At 39.6% G+C, this 12,282-nt stretch overlaps 1 protein-coding gene across 2 annotated transcripts in view; it reads right to left on the bottom strand.

Moving 5' to 3' along the window:
- Positions 1-833: 833 nt before the first annotated feature.
- Positions 834-12,282, bottom strand: part of RMDN3 (regulator of microtubule dynamics 3) — a 44,522-nt gene continuing 33,073 nt past the window's right edge. For both annotated transcript variants that reach the window (XM_066997846.1, XM_066997847.1), the window contains exons 10-12: positions 10,534-10,587; positions 7,743-7,823; positions 834-5,277 (exon numbers count right to left, since the gene is read on the bottom strand). In XM_066997846.1, the coding sequence (XP_066853947.1) occupies positions 5,224-5,277; positions 7,743-7,823; positions 10,534-10,587 (189 nt within the window). In that variant the 3' untranslated portion in view covers positions 834-5,223. The remainder of the gene's footprint in view (positions 5,278-7,742; positions 7,824-10,533; positions 10,588-12,282) is intronic.

The raw sequence follows: 12,282 nt of genomic DNA, 5'->3' as shown, positions 1-12,282 counted from the left end.
AAACTTCTGCTGGTCCAGGAGTCAAAGAGATTTATGGTGACCAACAGGGTACCTACAAGTCCTTCCTTGACCTGGTGTCCGCAGTACCACACCTTCCTTGGGGCTAAGCCAAAGACTTGCCTGTGGCACAGGTCTCATCCTGCCCAGCCCTGTTCTCTGCTTCTGGGGGGTTTCTTCTCTCCAAAGCAGCAGATGTTGGCAGATTGCCCTCTGTTTATCAGCTCCAGATCATTTTCTTAGGCAAGCCAAAGTTCTCTGTAAGGTGGCCTAGCACACCAGAGAAAATGCCACAACTTCACCTTGAGGAGGAAATAAAAGGGAAGAGATTACAGAGAAGTTGCACGCTGAGTACAGCCCCGATTCTGCACCTCGGAGAGACAAAGCTGTCTACGTGGTGCTTGCTGGTTCTCAGAAGGGCATCTTCTGGGAAGGACTTCTTCCATGCTTGTGATTGTGGGCAGCTCCTTCCCCAAGGGATGGGCTGTGGCTAATGTGCAGGTAATTTAACACAACCAAAACCACTGTTACGTATTCCCCCAGACAACCTAAACTTTGTTTCCCACCATACTTACTCCTTTCCACAACCACCATATCTTAACTCCTCAACTAAGCACATCTTAAGGACTGCTGAACAACACAAGTTGGTGTTGTTATTTACTCCATTCCGCAAAGTAAATTGGAGCACAACGAGGCAAAAATCGTCAGGCGGTCTGAAACACCCTAAACGAACGCTAAGCACATCTTGCAAGCCCCTTGTTTATGTCTCCTGTCTGGAGAAGACAGAAGATGGCCTTTCGGGTCATGAAGGCTAAGCACAGAATCCTTACACCCTGTCACAACCAATAATGTACGTTTATTTAAGAACAACTTCACTTGGAGTACATCATTTACCACAACGTGTGGTTGTATTACTTTGGTGCATTTTTAAAAATGTAAGCAGTAGTCATTGTATGTATGTACAAAATGTGCTACAGGTGTAACCCACATTATTTTATATATATATATATATATATATAAACAGCAATATATAAACAACAATGTTGCATATTACTCTCTCATAATTTCCTGCTGTATTTGGCGCACCCACCATGCATACAGATACCATGATGTTCTATAGAAGACTTCCTCATGGGTGTTGGGTTTCTTCACCTCTGTAAGTAACAACATAAAAAGCAAGACAGCAACACAGGTAACTTTACATGGGATCGTTTCCTCCTGATTTATAAATACTTTATTTCCAACAGAGCAGCACAGTGAGGATAAATTAGTTAAACAGCTTCAGTTATTCTTTAGTATTGTAATTGAACCACAGGTAGGTATATTTTGAAGGTAAGACAAGACTAGCTCCAAGAAACGTGCCCTGTGTTAAGTCTAGAATAACATCTAGAGTGTCTCTACCCAATTTGCACTAGGCAAACCTAATTGGTGGTCCCAGAATGTATTCAGTGCAGGCATCTTCAAGAAATTCACATTGTGCTCTGGGATTAGTCTGCGAAGTATGTGCAAAATTGAAAAAGCGGCGATTTCTGTGTTGTCTGAAAGCTACTGAAGTGCCTTCCCCTTGCGAACAGGAGAACAGCTTCCCTCACTGCCATCCTCGCCAATATACGACATAGCAAGAGTCTAACAGAAGACTGCAAATTCTATTGCTAAAAGAATTTTAAAAACCCCAAGCATTGCTGAGTGGGAAGCGTTTTAGTTACATGACCTTGTCTTATCCCCACATCAACCACGTTATGCTACTAGAATTAAATTACGTTAATTAGTCACATTCTTCTCGTTCATAACAAGCCAGGAAAAGGGAAAACCAAAAAGAAAAAGGTTCATTTGACTGCGTCATAACTTCCTGCAGATCAGACTGAAAACAGCAAAAGGCAGCTTTTATCTGCACTTGAAAGGATCTGCAAGCTCTGTCGTTGTCTTTCATCATGGCCTTGAATGCATAAATTAGGTTCCAGCTGATGCAGCAGACTAAAAAAACATAAAATGGTACATGCTAAACTCCACCGCAGCTATTTAGGCAGGAGTCAAGCCTCCAGAGGAAATCTTTCCTGTATGAAAACCAGAACAACAGACCTCTAAACTTCAGAACCCCCAAGAAAGGGACAAGACCACACACAAAAGATAGATGGAAGCAAAATGCCAGAGCCTGTTTTTTAAGCCAAAACTTTTCAGGCCAAAAGCAGGCAATCAAATGCATAGAAAGCTTAAGCAGAATGTCCAAAATAGAAGAATAAATGAGATCTGCAAGGTTGTACTCAAGTAAAATCATCCAAAAATTAACACCAACTGAGAAGAATTAACATAATTTAATTACCACCTTTTCCTCTGAGGAAGCAGGTTATTTTTACTCAAAGACAGAAAAGGTTCTGGTCACAGCCCAATAAGCCCTACTCAATTACACCAAATATTTTCTCTCCCCGAGAAGAAAATTATTTCAGCTTCTATCATTAAGAAAAACAAGCCTTTGGTATTAGTTTCTGAATGTGCTTTGTTTTGACTGTAACCCAAAGCCCTGTTTTTACAGCACTCTTTCTTGCAGGCCTTTAACAGAGGCTGCTTGGCTGAAGGTGTGCTTCCACCCAGTAAGGCACCCTGAAAACTAACTAATACCTCTCCTCATCCATGCCCTTTTTAAAGCCAAGGGGACTAATGTCATCACCTACATAAATGGGATCCATCCACATCAACCACTCAAATCTCACCCAGCGCAGGATCCGAAGCATGAAAAGAAAAAACAAATCAGCATTTCTTCCCCAAACCTACAATTGCTTGTTGTTTGGAAACGGATATTAAAAATAAATAAATATATATATATATTTTTAAAAAGGGAGGATTTAAATCTTTGGAAACAAAGTGAAAGCTATCTCCAGAAAATACATAATTTAAAAGATGCCGCCAACAGTTAAACTCATCAAAATATAAGCAGGTGAAGGCTTGAAAGTGTTTGCAAATAAGGAAAGCTATGGACTTTTGGCATTGTAAGTATTTCCTTTTCACACTCTTCCTACTACATAAACCAAAACCATTTACTTTTAGAAGGCAGCAATGTTTAAGCAACATGCCAATTAATAAACATGTCTGATTAACATCACTCCAGAACTTGCTGGCAGGGAAAGGCAATACGAGCACACCTAATGGCATGGCTGTTTTCAGAGCTGTTGTTATTTCTCCCCAGCAAAAAAACCTACATGAAAGAAGCAAGTTGCTGATCAGCATCTTTCAGACATCACTGCTGGGTATTGCCCAGCTTGGTTTAAGCAACCAAAATGAAAACAGCTTACAAGCTCACGCAAATATTTAAGACTGGGTGTTTAGAAGGGAAAAAAATAAGGTCGTACACTGGGAAATACTCAAAACGAGACAGATTCCCATAAAATAAAAAAGGCAGCCTGATCATGCCACTGAAGAACTGAAAAGAAGAATGTACATTAATGAAAAGAACATACGTTAAGCAAAGCAAAGTCCTGTAATTAAGGCTCAAGTAGCCACCCATTGCAAGGGGAGCTCTGCACAAAGATACAGGGCTCAAATTTGGCCTGTTAGAGTTCAGTTCTCCATTTATAAGTATCAGTTCATACAGCTCCAAGCAAATAAAGCTAATTGCACCCTTGCCTGGATCTTTTAAGATGAGCTCATCCTCAAAATTTTAGAGAGTTAAATTTGGACCAAAATCGAAATAGCTAAGAAGCGTAAAGTCTATAAACTTGAGAAGTTTGTGAGCTCGTGTCTACTATGCGTTTCCCTCTCAACATTATCTTCACAAAATAAAAGAACCATCTGTTCAATACACATGTGCAAGGGACTAAAAAGGTGATGAAGAAGTGTTTTACTCACACTTTTTTTACTCTGCACTTCACAAACATTGTACAACACGACAGTGTGTAACAAACATTAAAAAAAAAAAAACAGAAGTGTCCAGTTAGCTGCCAGCTGAAATTTAAAGGGACAAAGAAAGCCCTTCTAAATTCTTTGGGCAGTTTTTGAAATTGGTTTTGCTTCAGCATTTTTGTCAGCATACAGCACAGTTTACCTTCTCAGTTTGGTACTCAGCAACTGTCAGAGACAACGTCAGCTGTCAGCTTCAGTTTCTCAGTGCCAGTGCAACAGTCAACAAGAACTGGTGGATGTACGTGACAGCAAAGTGTCATCTCTGCCACAGAATATTCCTGTTCCGATAACGAGTGTTTCATCGTTAAATAACTGCTTTTAAATAGCAGTGAAGTTGTTACATCTAAACAACAGCAGCATAGTTTAGAGGGACACACAAAGTTTTCACTCTCATGTGAGTGATGTCACTGGGAGAAAGTCCGGCAGTTTAAAATCTTGTTACTCACTCCTCTGATGAAAGCAATGCACGTGTTAAAAGTAAGCTCTTCTTGTGAAGGACATCATCTTGGTCCCTTGGCATTTACTCACTGCAATGAGCAGTGCTGATTTCTTCTCAACAGAAATCCAGTAAAGGTAGTTTAAGCATAGTTGGAAAGGACCAACAGGAATGTGTTTTGGACACGGTCAGTTTTTTCAAAGCAAGGACAAAAGGACTGACAATTCACTTATTTTAAGTCCTTTTTTTTTGTAGTGGCCTTTTCTTAAGTCGTAGCATCAGTACCCACTTGAACCAACAGGCTGCAGAAAGTGAGAACACCCCACAGCCTCCAGTGCATCAAGCTGATAAAAATCAGTGCTACGCTGCCCACTGAGCACAAGGGCTCTCGAATTTATACACACAGCACAGTGATACAAAGACGTAACCAGTTATTTAAACTGATTAAATTAAAACATTTTACAAAGCAAATGAGAAAATAGTTAATGAGAAAAAAAAAATCTGCTGAAGACTTCCCCAGGAATTGGTAGAGAGAGTTTATCAGCAAGCAGACCTGAAATTCAGGTATCTCACACACACACACATATATATATACACGTGTGTGTGTATATATACTCACACATGTATATATCTATTTTTAGGAATTTGACTTTTTTTTTTAGGAATTTTAAAATCAAACATACGCAGTGCTGTAAGTAGGAAAATCATACAAAATTTTCTCATTAAATCCCACCAAGATCTTTTCCTGGAAACGCTGATGAGACTGCTGAGTGTTTATTCCTGTAAACTCCTGTGGCTTATCCATGAAGTGCAATCAAACTTGTCAGGATCGTGAAACCCCTTTAACTTGAAATTTATTGTCTGTGCAGTATCAAGCGGCACAACCTCTTCTGTTCTTATTCTTCCCAGATTGACCGCATCTCCTCAAGTTCTCTCTCACTTTCTGCATCCTGGAAATGCAGCAAAAGAAGGGTTGATACACAGGCTAATTGATACAGTTAAAAAAGAAAACCTCCCTTTTCTTCTCCAACCCCACACCAGGTTTTAAGTATTAATCCTACACTAGCCTCACATTTTTCCTCCTAATGCTTTTCTTTTCATATTTCTCTCTTATTAAAGTTTTCCAAGTCTCAGAGTTTCTCTTATGTTTCCTTTTGAGAGAAGAGAACTGGAAGCCAGAACAGCAGAAATGAGGCCTTTGCTCCCTCACTGACTTTCCTGCTCTGGACCAATGCCTTTGTTTTTCCTTCTCAGTGTAATGGAAGTTATTTGATTGCCTCTTTGGGATGAAAAGAGCTAACATTTGCAAAGACTCGACCAGCCAAAGCCACTTCCTTACTAGACTCCCACTTTTACTTTCAGATCAGAAAAGACAGTTAACGATTCCTGACTTTTCTGCCCACGGATCTTGGCTGGTCAATCCTGAAAATCGCAGTGCTTTTCTGGTTAAATTCTTATGTCTCCAATACATAAAAAGAGAAAAAAAACGCCCTAACAGATGTACCATTCTAACTCTGTCTAGAGAGATTTTCAGGCAGCAAATGGTGAGGAAGCTCCTCGTCTGGCAGAGCTAGGATATTTCCTTCTGCAAGAAGGGGATTTTTCTGTTTGATGCCCTGGTTTCCCCAGATCCATACAGAAGCCAAGTGGCTTATGCAGTACTGGATGGTGCCCTGCAGGTGGTAGCACAGGCAAGTCAGCATTGCTGGATGGTGGGCCAAGACTTCTTGCACTTGAGTTTGAAACTCAGCAGAATACTTTTGCTACAGCAACCCAAAGAATAACGATGACCTTAAAAACAGAGTGCCTTGAAAATCCTGGCAATCTGTATAATTCTGCTTTACATCCAGAATGATTATTTCATCAGACAAAGGCTGAAGGTGTAAGATCTGGGAGACCTTGTTCACTTCGCTGCATTTTTCGTGACAATGCAAAGGACATCAGATTGATATTAAAAGCTGCTGTGCCTTTATTCAATTTCTAACTGGCAGTAATTTGATGGCACCTTCTATACAGCTTCTGCTTAACAGAAAAAGTGCAAAAGAAAAGAAAAGTGGAAAAGAGCTCCCAGATGGGAGACACTGCCACATAGCAGTTTCAAAAACAGTACGGGTCTGCTCTCAGAACTCTGTAAAATTAAGTGACACAATATCCTAGATATTTAAAAAAAAAAAAAAAAGTGCTGGGCAGCACACACAAACTCCTGAATGACTCTGCACAACGAGATCCAGTTTGGAAGAGCTTAGGAGCTACCTTGGCACCAAGAGTTCAACCTAGGCTGCTCCCAAAGCCACAGAGGTAAGTAGAAACAATGCAGAGCTCCAGAGCCAGGACAACCACTCGGCTTAAGTGCCCCCACCTGAACCGAGCTGCCTAGGAGTGACAGTGCCCAAACCAATACGCCTTCCCCAGCCCTGGTGCACTGAGAAGTGTACTGCAGTTGCTCTGCGGTTTTGCAGATATTCCAGCTGACAAGCTGCAGTTACGCAGACCTGCTAAATACGTGTAGGGCATTCAAATGCGTCTGCAGCCTAATCCTGGAAGTAGCAGAGTATTTGTATGGTGTTGTGCTGGAATTCTAAGTCCCTATTGGACACACTCTCAGCTTCTTAATATTTTTCATTATGTTGCTGAATTGCTTTAGGCATTCTCATAGCAGGTCCCAAGGAAAGAAAGGAATCTACGCCAAGGAGCAAACTACTATAAGGCCTGTGCTTGCAAGCTAGAACATCTTTTATAGAACAATTTTATCTCTGCAAACAGAAGCAGCTCACCATCAATGTGTGATTATTGATTTTTCCCCCCCAAAACAAATACCTTAAATTCCGGCTATAAGTTCCGTTTTTAGTGAAGCAGACTCCTAACACCCATGAATACAATGTGGCAAACTCTTTTAAGCATGCAAGAAAATTAACCATTTTCTAAGAGCAGACAGGAAGCATGTGGAGGAGAAATTTTAGCTTTCATTTAAAGTAACAGATAGGAACTACTAAACAACTGGGGTATAAAAATGTTTACAACCTTCGGTTCTTTAAATCTAATTCAGAGATAGTCTAAAATATTCTGATAAGATCTTAAACTTAAAATCGTGAAATCTTAAACTGAAATAATTCAGTTAACCTTTAGTATTTAACACATTAATGTAATTGCATCTTATATGATGTTGAATGACCTAGTGAAGACAAGCAAAATCAGATTTCCAGAGAAACCCTCAACCTTAAATTACATGACTGGGATTTTCAAAAATTTCCCAATGGTTACTTTTGCCACATAACAAATATGTAGAGGATTTTACATAATCTCATTTGATTTGATGGGTCAAACGCATACAACGTAAGATTAATTTTGGTTTCTTTCCTTTCTTGGAAAATAATCCTATCCCAGTGTCAGTAAGAAAAACAGCAGAGACTGCTACCTCTTTTGTATTAACTGGCAGTTCTGAAGCGAGATTTGTCCAGAGAAGAGCTGCAGAATTGTTCCCCAGGTCCTTGTAACACTGTGAAGAAAAAATGACAATGTGAGAAGAGATAAACAGGAAAAACAAAACAAAACAGAAAAACAAGCAGCTGTAAGTAACAGCAATTCTGCAACCTGGCAACAGATAAAAAGGACTATTTCTCTGTCTTAAGCATTTGCACTGTGTAGTTTCAGGCTTCCAACATTTCCTGCAGTGTCCTTCATTCACAAAGGATTATAATCACCATCAGGTTATGGAATACTAGATTTTCTTTTTTGTTGTTTTGGACAAGGAGATTTTTTGTTAGAAGATTTTAAGGTGATTTTCACCATTTTCCATGGTCTAATTTATTTCCACTTACACAACCACTATTACTCACAATGCTTTCATCATAAAACCTCTGTACTGACGGCATATCATTTTATGTAGCTTTGGTTCCCCAGGCCTTTGAAAATTAGGTCCAACTGCAAGCACTGTAACATATCATATTTGCAGGTCTCTGAGGTTTTACAGTAAGTGTGAACCATTCGTCAGCACGAACTCCTCTTCAACAGCACAGTTATCTCTTTAAGCAACACGAAGGTTTTTGGTGCCTACAGCATCATGTAGGCATTTCGGGACTACAAAATGAGCATGCTAAAAGGAAGTGGTTGCTAAAAAAAACCATCAGTTAATCATTGTTGCAACTGCCACCAAAAAAAAACCACAAATACATTCATTTAGGATCATGACAAGAGTTAAAATTCCTTCAGGGCTATTACTTCAGACTCTTAAATGTTACTGCAGAGTATGTGCATGTGTGTATTTTGGTGATTTTCCTGTATCATGGGATAGTTCTGAAAGAGAACTCTCTGTTCTACTGTGAGCGCTGTCAAATTTCTGCGTCTGGTGAATTTGAAACAGATGGAGTCATGGACATCCTTGAAGCCTTCACAAATCCTGTGTCTCGGTATATCAGTCAAAAATATCAGTAGATGACTATAAAACGCCTTTTTTTTTTTTTGAGGTGTGACTCATTAGAGCACTAGTTCCTTAAAAACAATTTGTATCAAACCGAACTTTTAAAATGTTACCACAAAGGATGTGATCCAAAATGACAGAGGCTGGGATTGGGAAAAGCAAAACAAACAAAAAAATAGATACAAGTACTCCTATTAACTTCCAAGTCACTTTGTGTTCGCAGAGTGTTTCTGAAGCTGTCACATCACAACTGCCAAACGTGGTGAAATACTACCCCGATAAAAAAAATATTGGCCCATGTAGATTACAATTTAGCCACAGTGAAACCCAAATTTTTTACATCAACTCTGAAAATTTACTCAGGTTATGACTTGCAATAATTTGCTGCTGCTTTAACTTCACAGAAAATGAGTTCCAAGTATGGAGTAAAGAATGGAAAACAAGACATTCAGGGAAAGATATTGAATTTGCATGAACGCTGGCTATATTTACAAGCAGAGACAGAAGCAATCAAGAGCACATTCATTATGGTATATAAGCAGTCAAAACAAAAGACTAGCTGATGTACAAATACATAGTTTAATTTACTTAATAGACTCTTCACTAAGTAGATGTAATGAGCTACAATGCATCATGGACAAAATCCAGCTGGTGTGAAGGCTACCACATCTCTTGCTGAGTTTTCCACCTCTCCTTCATTTCCCTTTAACGAGACACTTACTGTGAAATAAATTCTCCACCTCGATTCCAGTAATAATGTATTTCAGACCAAACAGACACTACGACTTGAGTGCTACTCTGATAAAGCTCACAATGTTTGGGACATTGCGAATTCAGTAATTTCACAGAGAATGACTACAGCTACTCTTTGCTATGCCCACTCTGGCTGATACTTCCAAAGCTATTTGGGTTTTAAACATAGGAACTAAGCAGCAGTTTTAAGATTTAAGAGTTCAAAATCAATTATTCCCTCAAGGTAAACTCAATGTAAACTTTTTGTTCAGTCAGATAATGACAGGACAAGGGGGAATGGTCTTAAACTAAAAGAGGGGAGATTTAGGTTAGAGGTTAGGAGAAAATTCTTCACTCAGAGGGTGGTGAGGCACTGGAACAGGCTTCCCAGAGAGGCTGTGGATGCCCCATCCCTGGAGGTGTTCAAGGCCAGGCTGGATGAGGCTCTGGGCAACCTGATCTAGCGGCTGGCATCCCTGCCCATGGCAGAGGGTTGGAGTTGGATGATCTCTGAGGTCCCTCCCAGCCCTAGCCATTCTATGATTCTATGATAAACAAAAGATTTTAGGAGCTTCAGGCATTCATGGCTTATTTAATCATTACCTTAAGACTTGCACCTGTATTAGTAAAATAGAGACACTTTATATATAGTCACCTTTTCCCTCATGATCATCTTCCTGTATACACCATAGAAATCCAAGGTGGTGGTTGAACCTCCAAACTGTGGCTTACAGGTTACCATTGCTGCCTTAGAATAGTATTTTATAGAACAGAATTGCATCTATTGTATTTATAGTATAGTTTTATCTGTTAAGAGCCAAGCAGGATGCTACACCAGATGACTCAAAAGACAAAACCCTTCCTGAATTTTAATGCCTCTGCACTAGATGATTTAGCTTAAGAAATGTTATTAACTTCTAAAATCTTGTTTCTGCATGGAGTAATTTACATGTGTTTAGTACTTTCCATCCAAAGAGGTATACGTATTTCTTAACACAAATATTTCTTATCCTAGAACATATGACTTTACTAAATAAAGCAAAGAGTGACTGGTTACCTTGGCAATGTATACTCTTACTGCTTTGGAAAATCCTGGGCTCAGCTCCTCAACCTAGAAGAGCAGAGGGGAGGATGGAACAGACAGAGAAAAGCAGACATTAGGATATGTAAAGGACACAGGTAAAACCTGTATCAAATTTTTTACATCTCTTAAAAAATAGATGAGTAAATCCTACTTTTCAAAATATATAAAATAGTGTAAGAACTTTGACAGGCTAGCCTGGCTGTGTTAGTAAATGTCCTTGTTCTCTCATAAAATGCCTGTGACTCAGCGAGCAACATCCATACACTTGCCTACTGTGAGTGCCAACGAAGAACGGTGAGGTTGCAAAGCCGAGCAGTCAGAAGCTAAGGGAAGCCCAGAAATAGCCTGACTACCTCCTCCTGCATGTGCACACACTCTTTTTCACCTCCTTGCCTGACCAGTCTCATCCACTTGGGCTTCTCCTGAATGTGCTGGTGCCAAACCTCAGGAATCTTCCCTCAATTTGCTGTTTCCTCCTTACTGGCTGCTAAATCCCAATTTCCTTATTACTAACTTCCTTCTGCTTTCTTCCCTCCAGCTCAGTGCCAGTCATCACTCTCCAAGCATCCTTGTTCCAGGATGCTCCTACAACAAACACCTGGATTCACCCCGCATCCCATCTGCACTCAAATTTAAATGCACTCAGTCAAGGCAGCAGAGCCCAGGTATCAGAGGAAACTCTGAGAGCACAAGACAGACAACGTTCCTCTTGTTAATTCTGTTGTCTGGTCTTAGACCTAGTTCAGCTGGTGACTAACCCAGAGCTGCAAATTTCGGGATGATTTCCATTCCCCTGAATAATGCCAACTGTGGCTGAAAGCTGAAGTGGACTCTGCTGAGCATATGGGAAGTGAATTTGTTCAGGGTATAATTAGCTTCCAGAGCGACGGTTTGGTATCCTCTCTTCATATTTGACCAAAGCAAAACCTCAGAAAAATCCAAGTTCCCATTTCAAACCACAGTGCCACTCTAACTTAACAATAAAAACAACCAGCTATTTTTTTTCCTCTAATGAAAAAAAAAGCAAAACACTTTGCTTCAAACCTCTCTCTGAAATGATATGTTCATTTTAGCTGAAATTTGGCTGAAAAGTATACTGCCTAGGGCAGACACCTATCACAAACTTACCTCTCACATAATTACCTTTTGGCAAAATTACAATAAATTGATATAAGTATGATATTCCCTGACACTTCACAGAACTGCCGTGTTCTGTGTTATAAAAGTGGTAGGGCAATTTGTTTCTGTAACGCTTCATCACAGGTGCTTAAGAGTAGTTCTCACAGGCACAGCCAAAGACAGTCTGTTTAACTCACTCAGATCATGCAGACCCTTGCAATAAGAGCTATGAACTCTAAGATGTGACTCAGGCCATGTCTTAAATTAATTTTTCATCAACAGGAGGACAAAAAAAAAAAAGACATCCAGAACTCCTTAGAGTTTCTTTCTAGAAATACATAAGCAACCTGTCTCTGAAAGCTTAAGAGTTGTCCTCAAATGCCTGGAGAACCTAATCTGAGAGTCTTTTAATAAAATATTGACAAAAACTAAAATGACAGAACATTGTGAATGTCTATGCAAGTGTTCCCAGGGAGAAGCTCAAACAGGTATTACATACCATGAAAAGAATACAGTACAAACATATTTAGTATCAAACTATGAATTCACTCATTTTTGCACATATTAAAAGGAAAAACAAAACCCTTGGAAAAAATTCTGAAC

This window comes from Anser cygnoides, chromosome 5, assembly GCF_040182565.1.
Source record: "Anser cygnoides isolate HZ-2024a breed goose chromosome 5, Taihu_goose_T2T_genome, whole genome shotgun sequence".
Classification (NCBI taxonomy): domain Eukaryota; kingdom Metazoa; phylum Chordata; class Aves; order Anseriformes; family Anatidae; genus Anser; species Anser cygnoides.
Note: the sequence above shows the minus strand (reverse complement) of the source record. Positions and strands in the feature narration are given on the sequence as shown.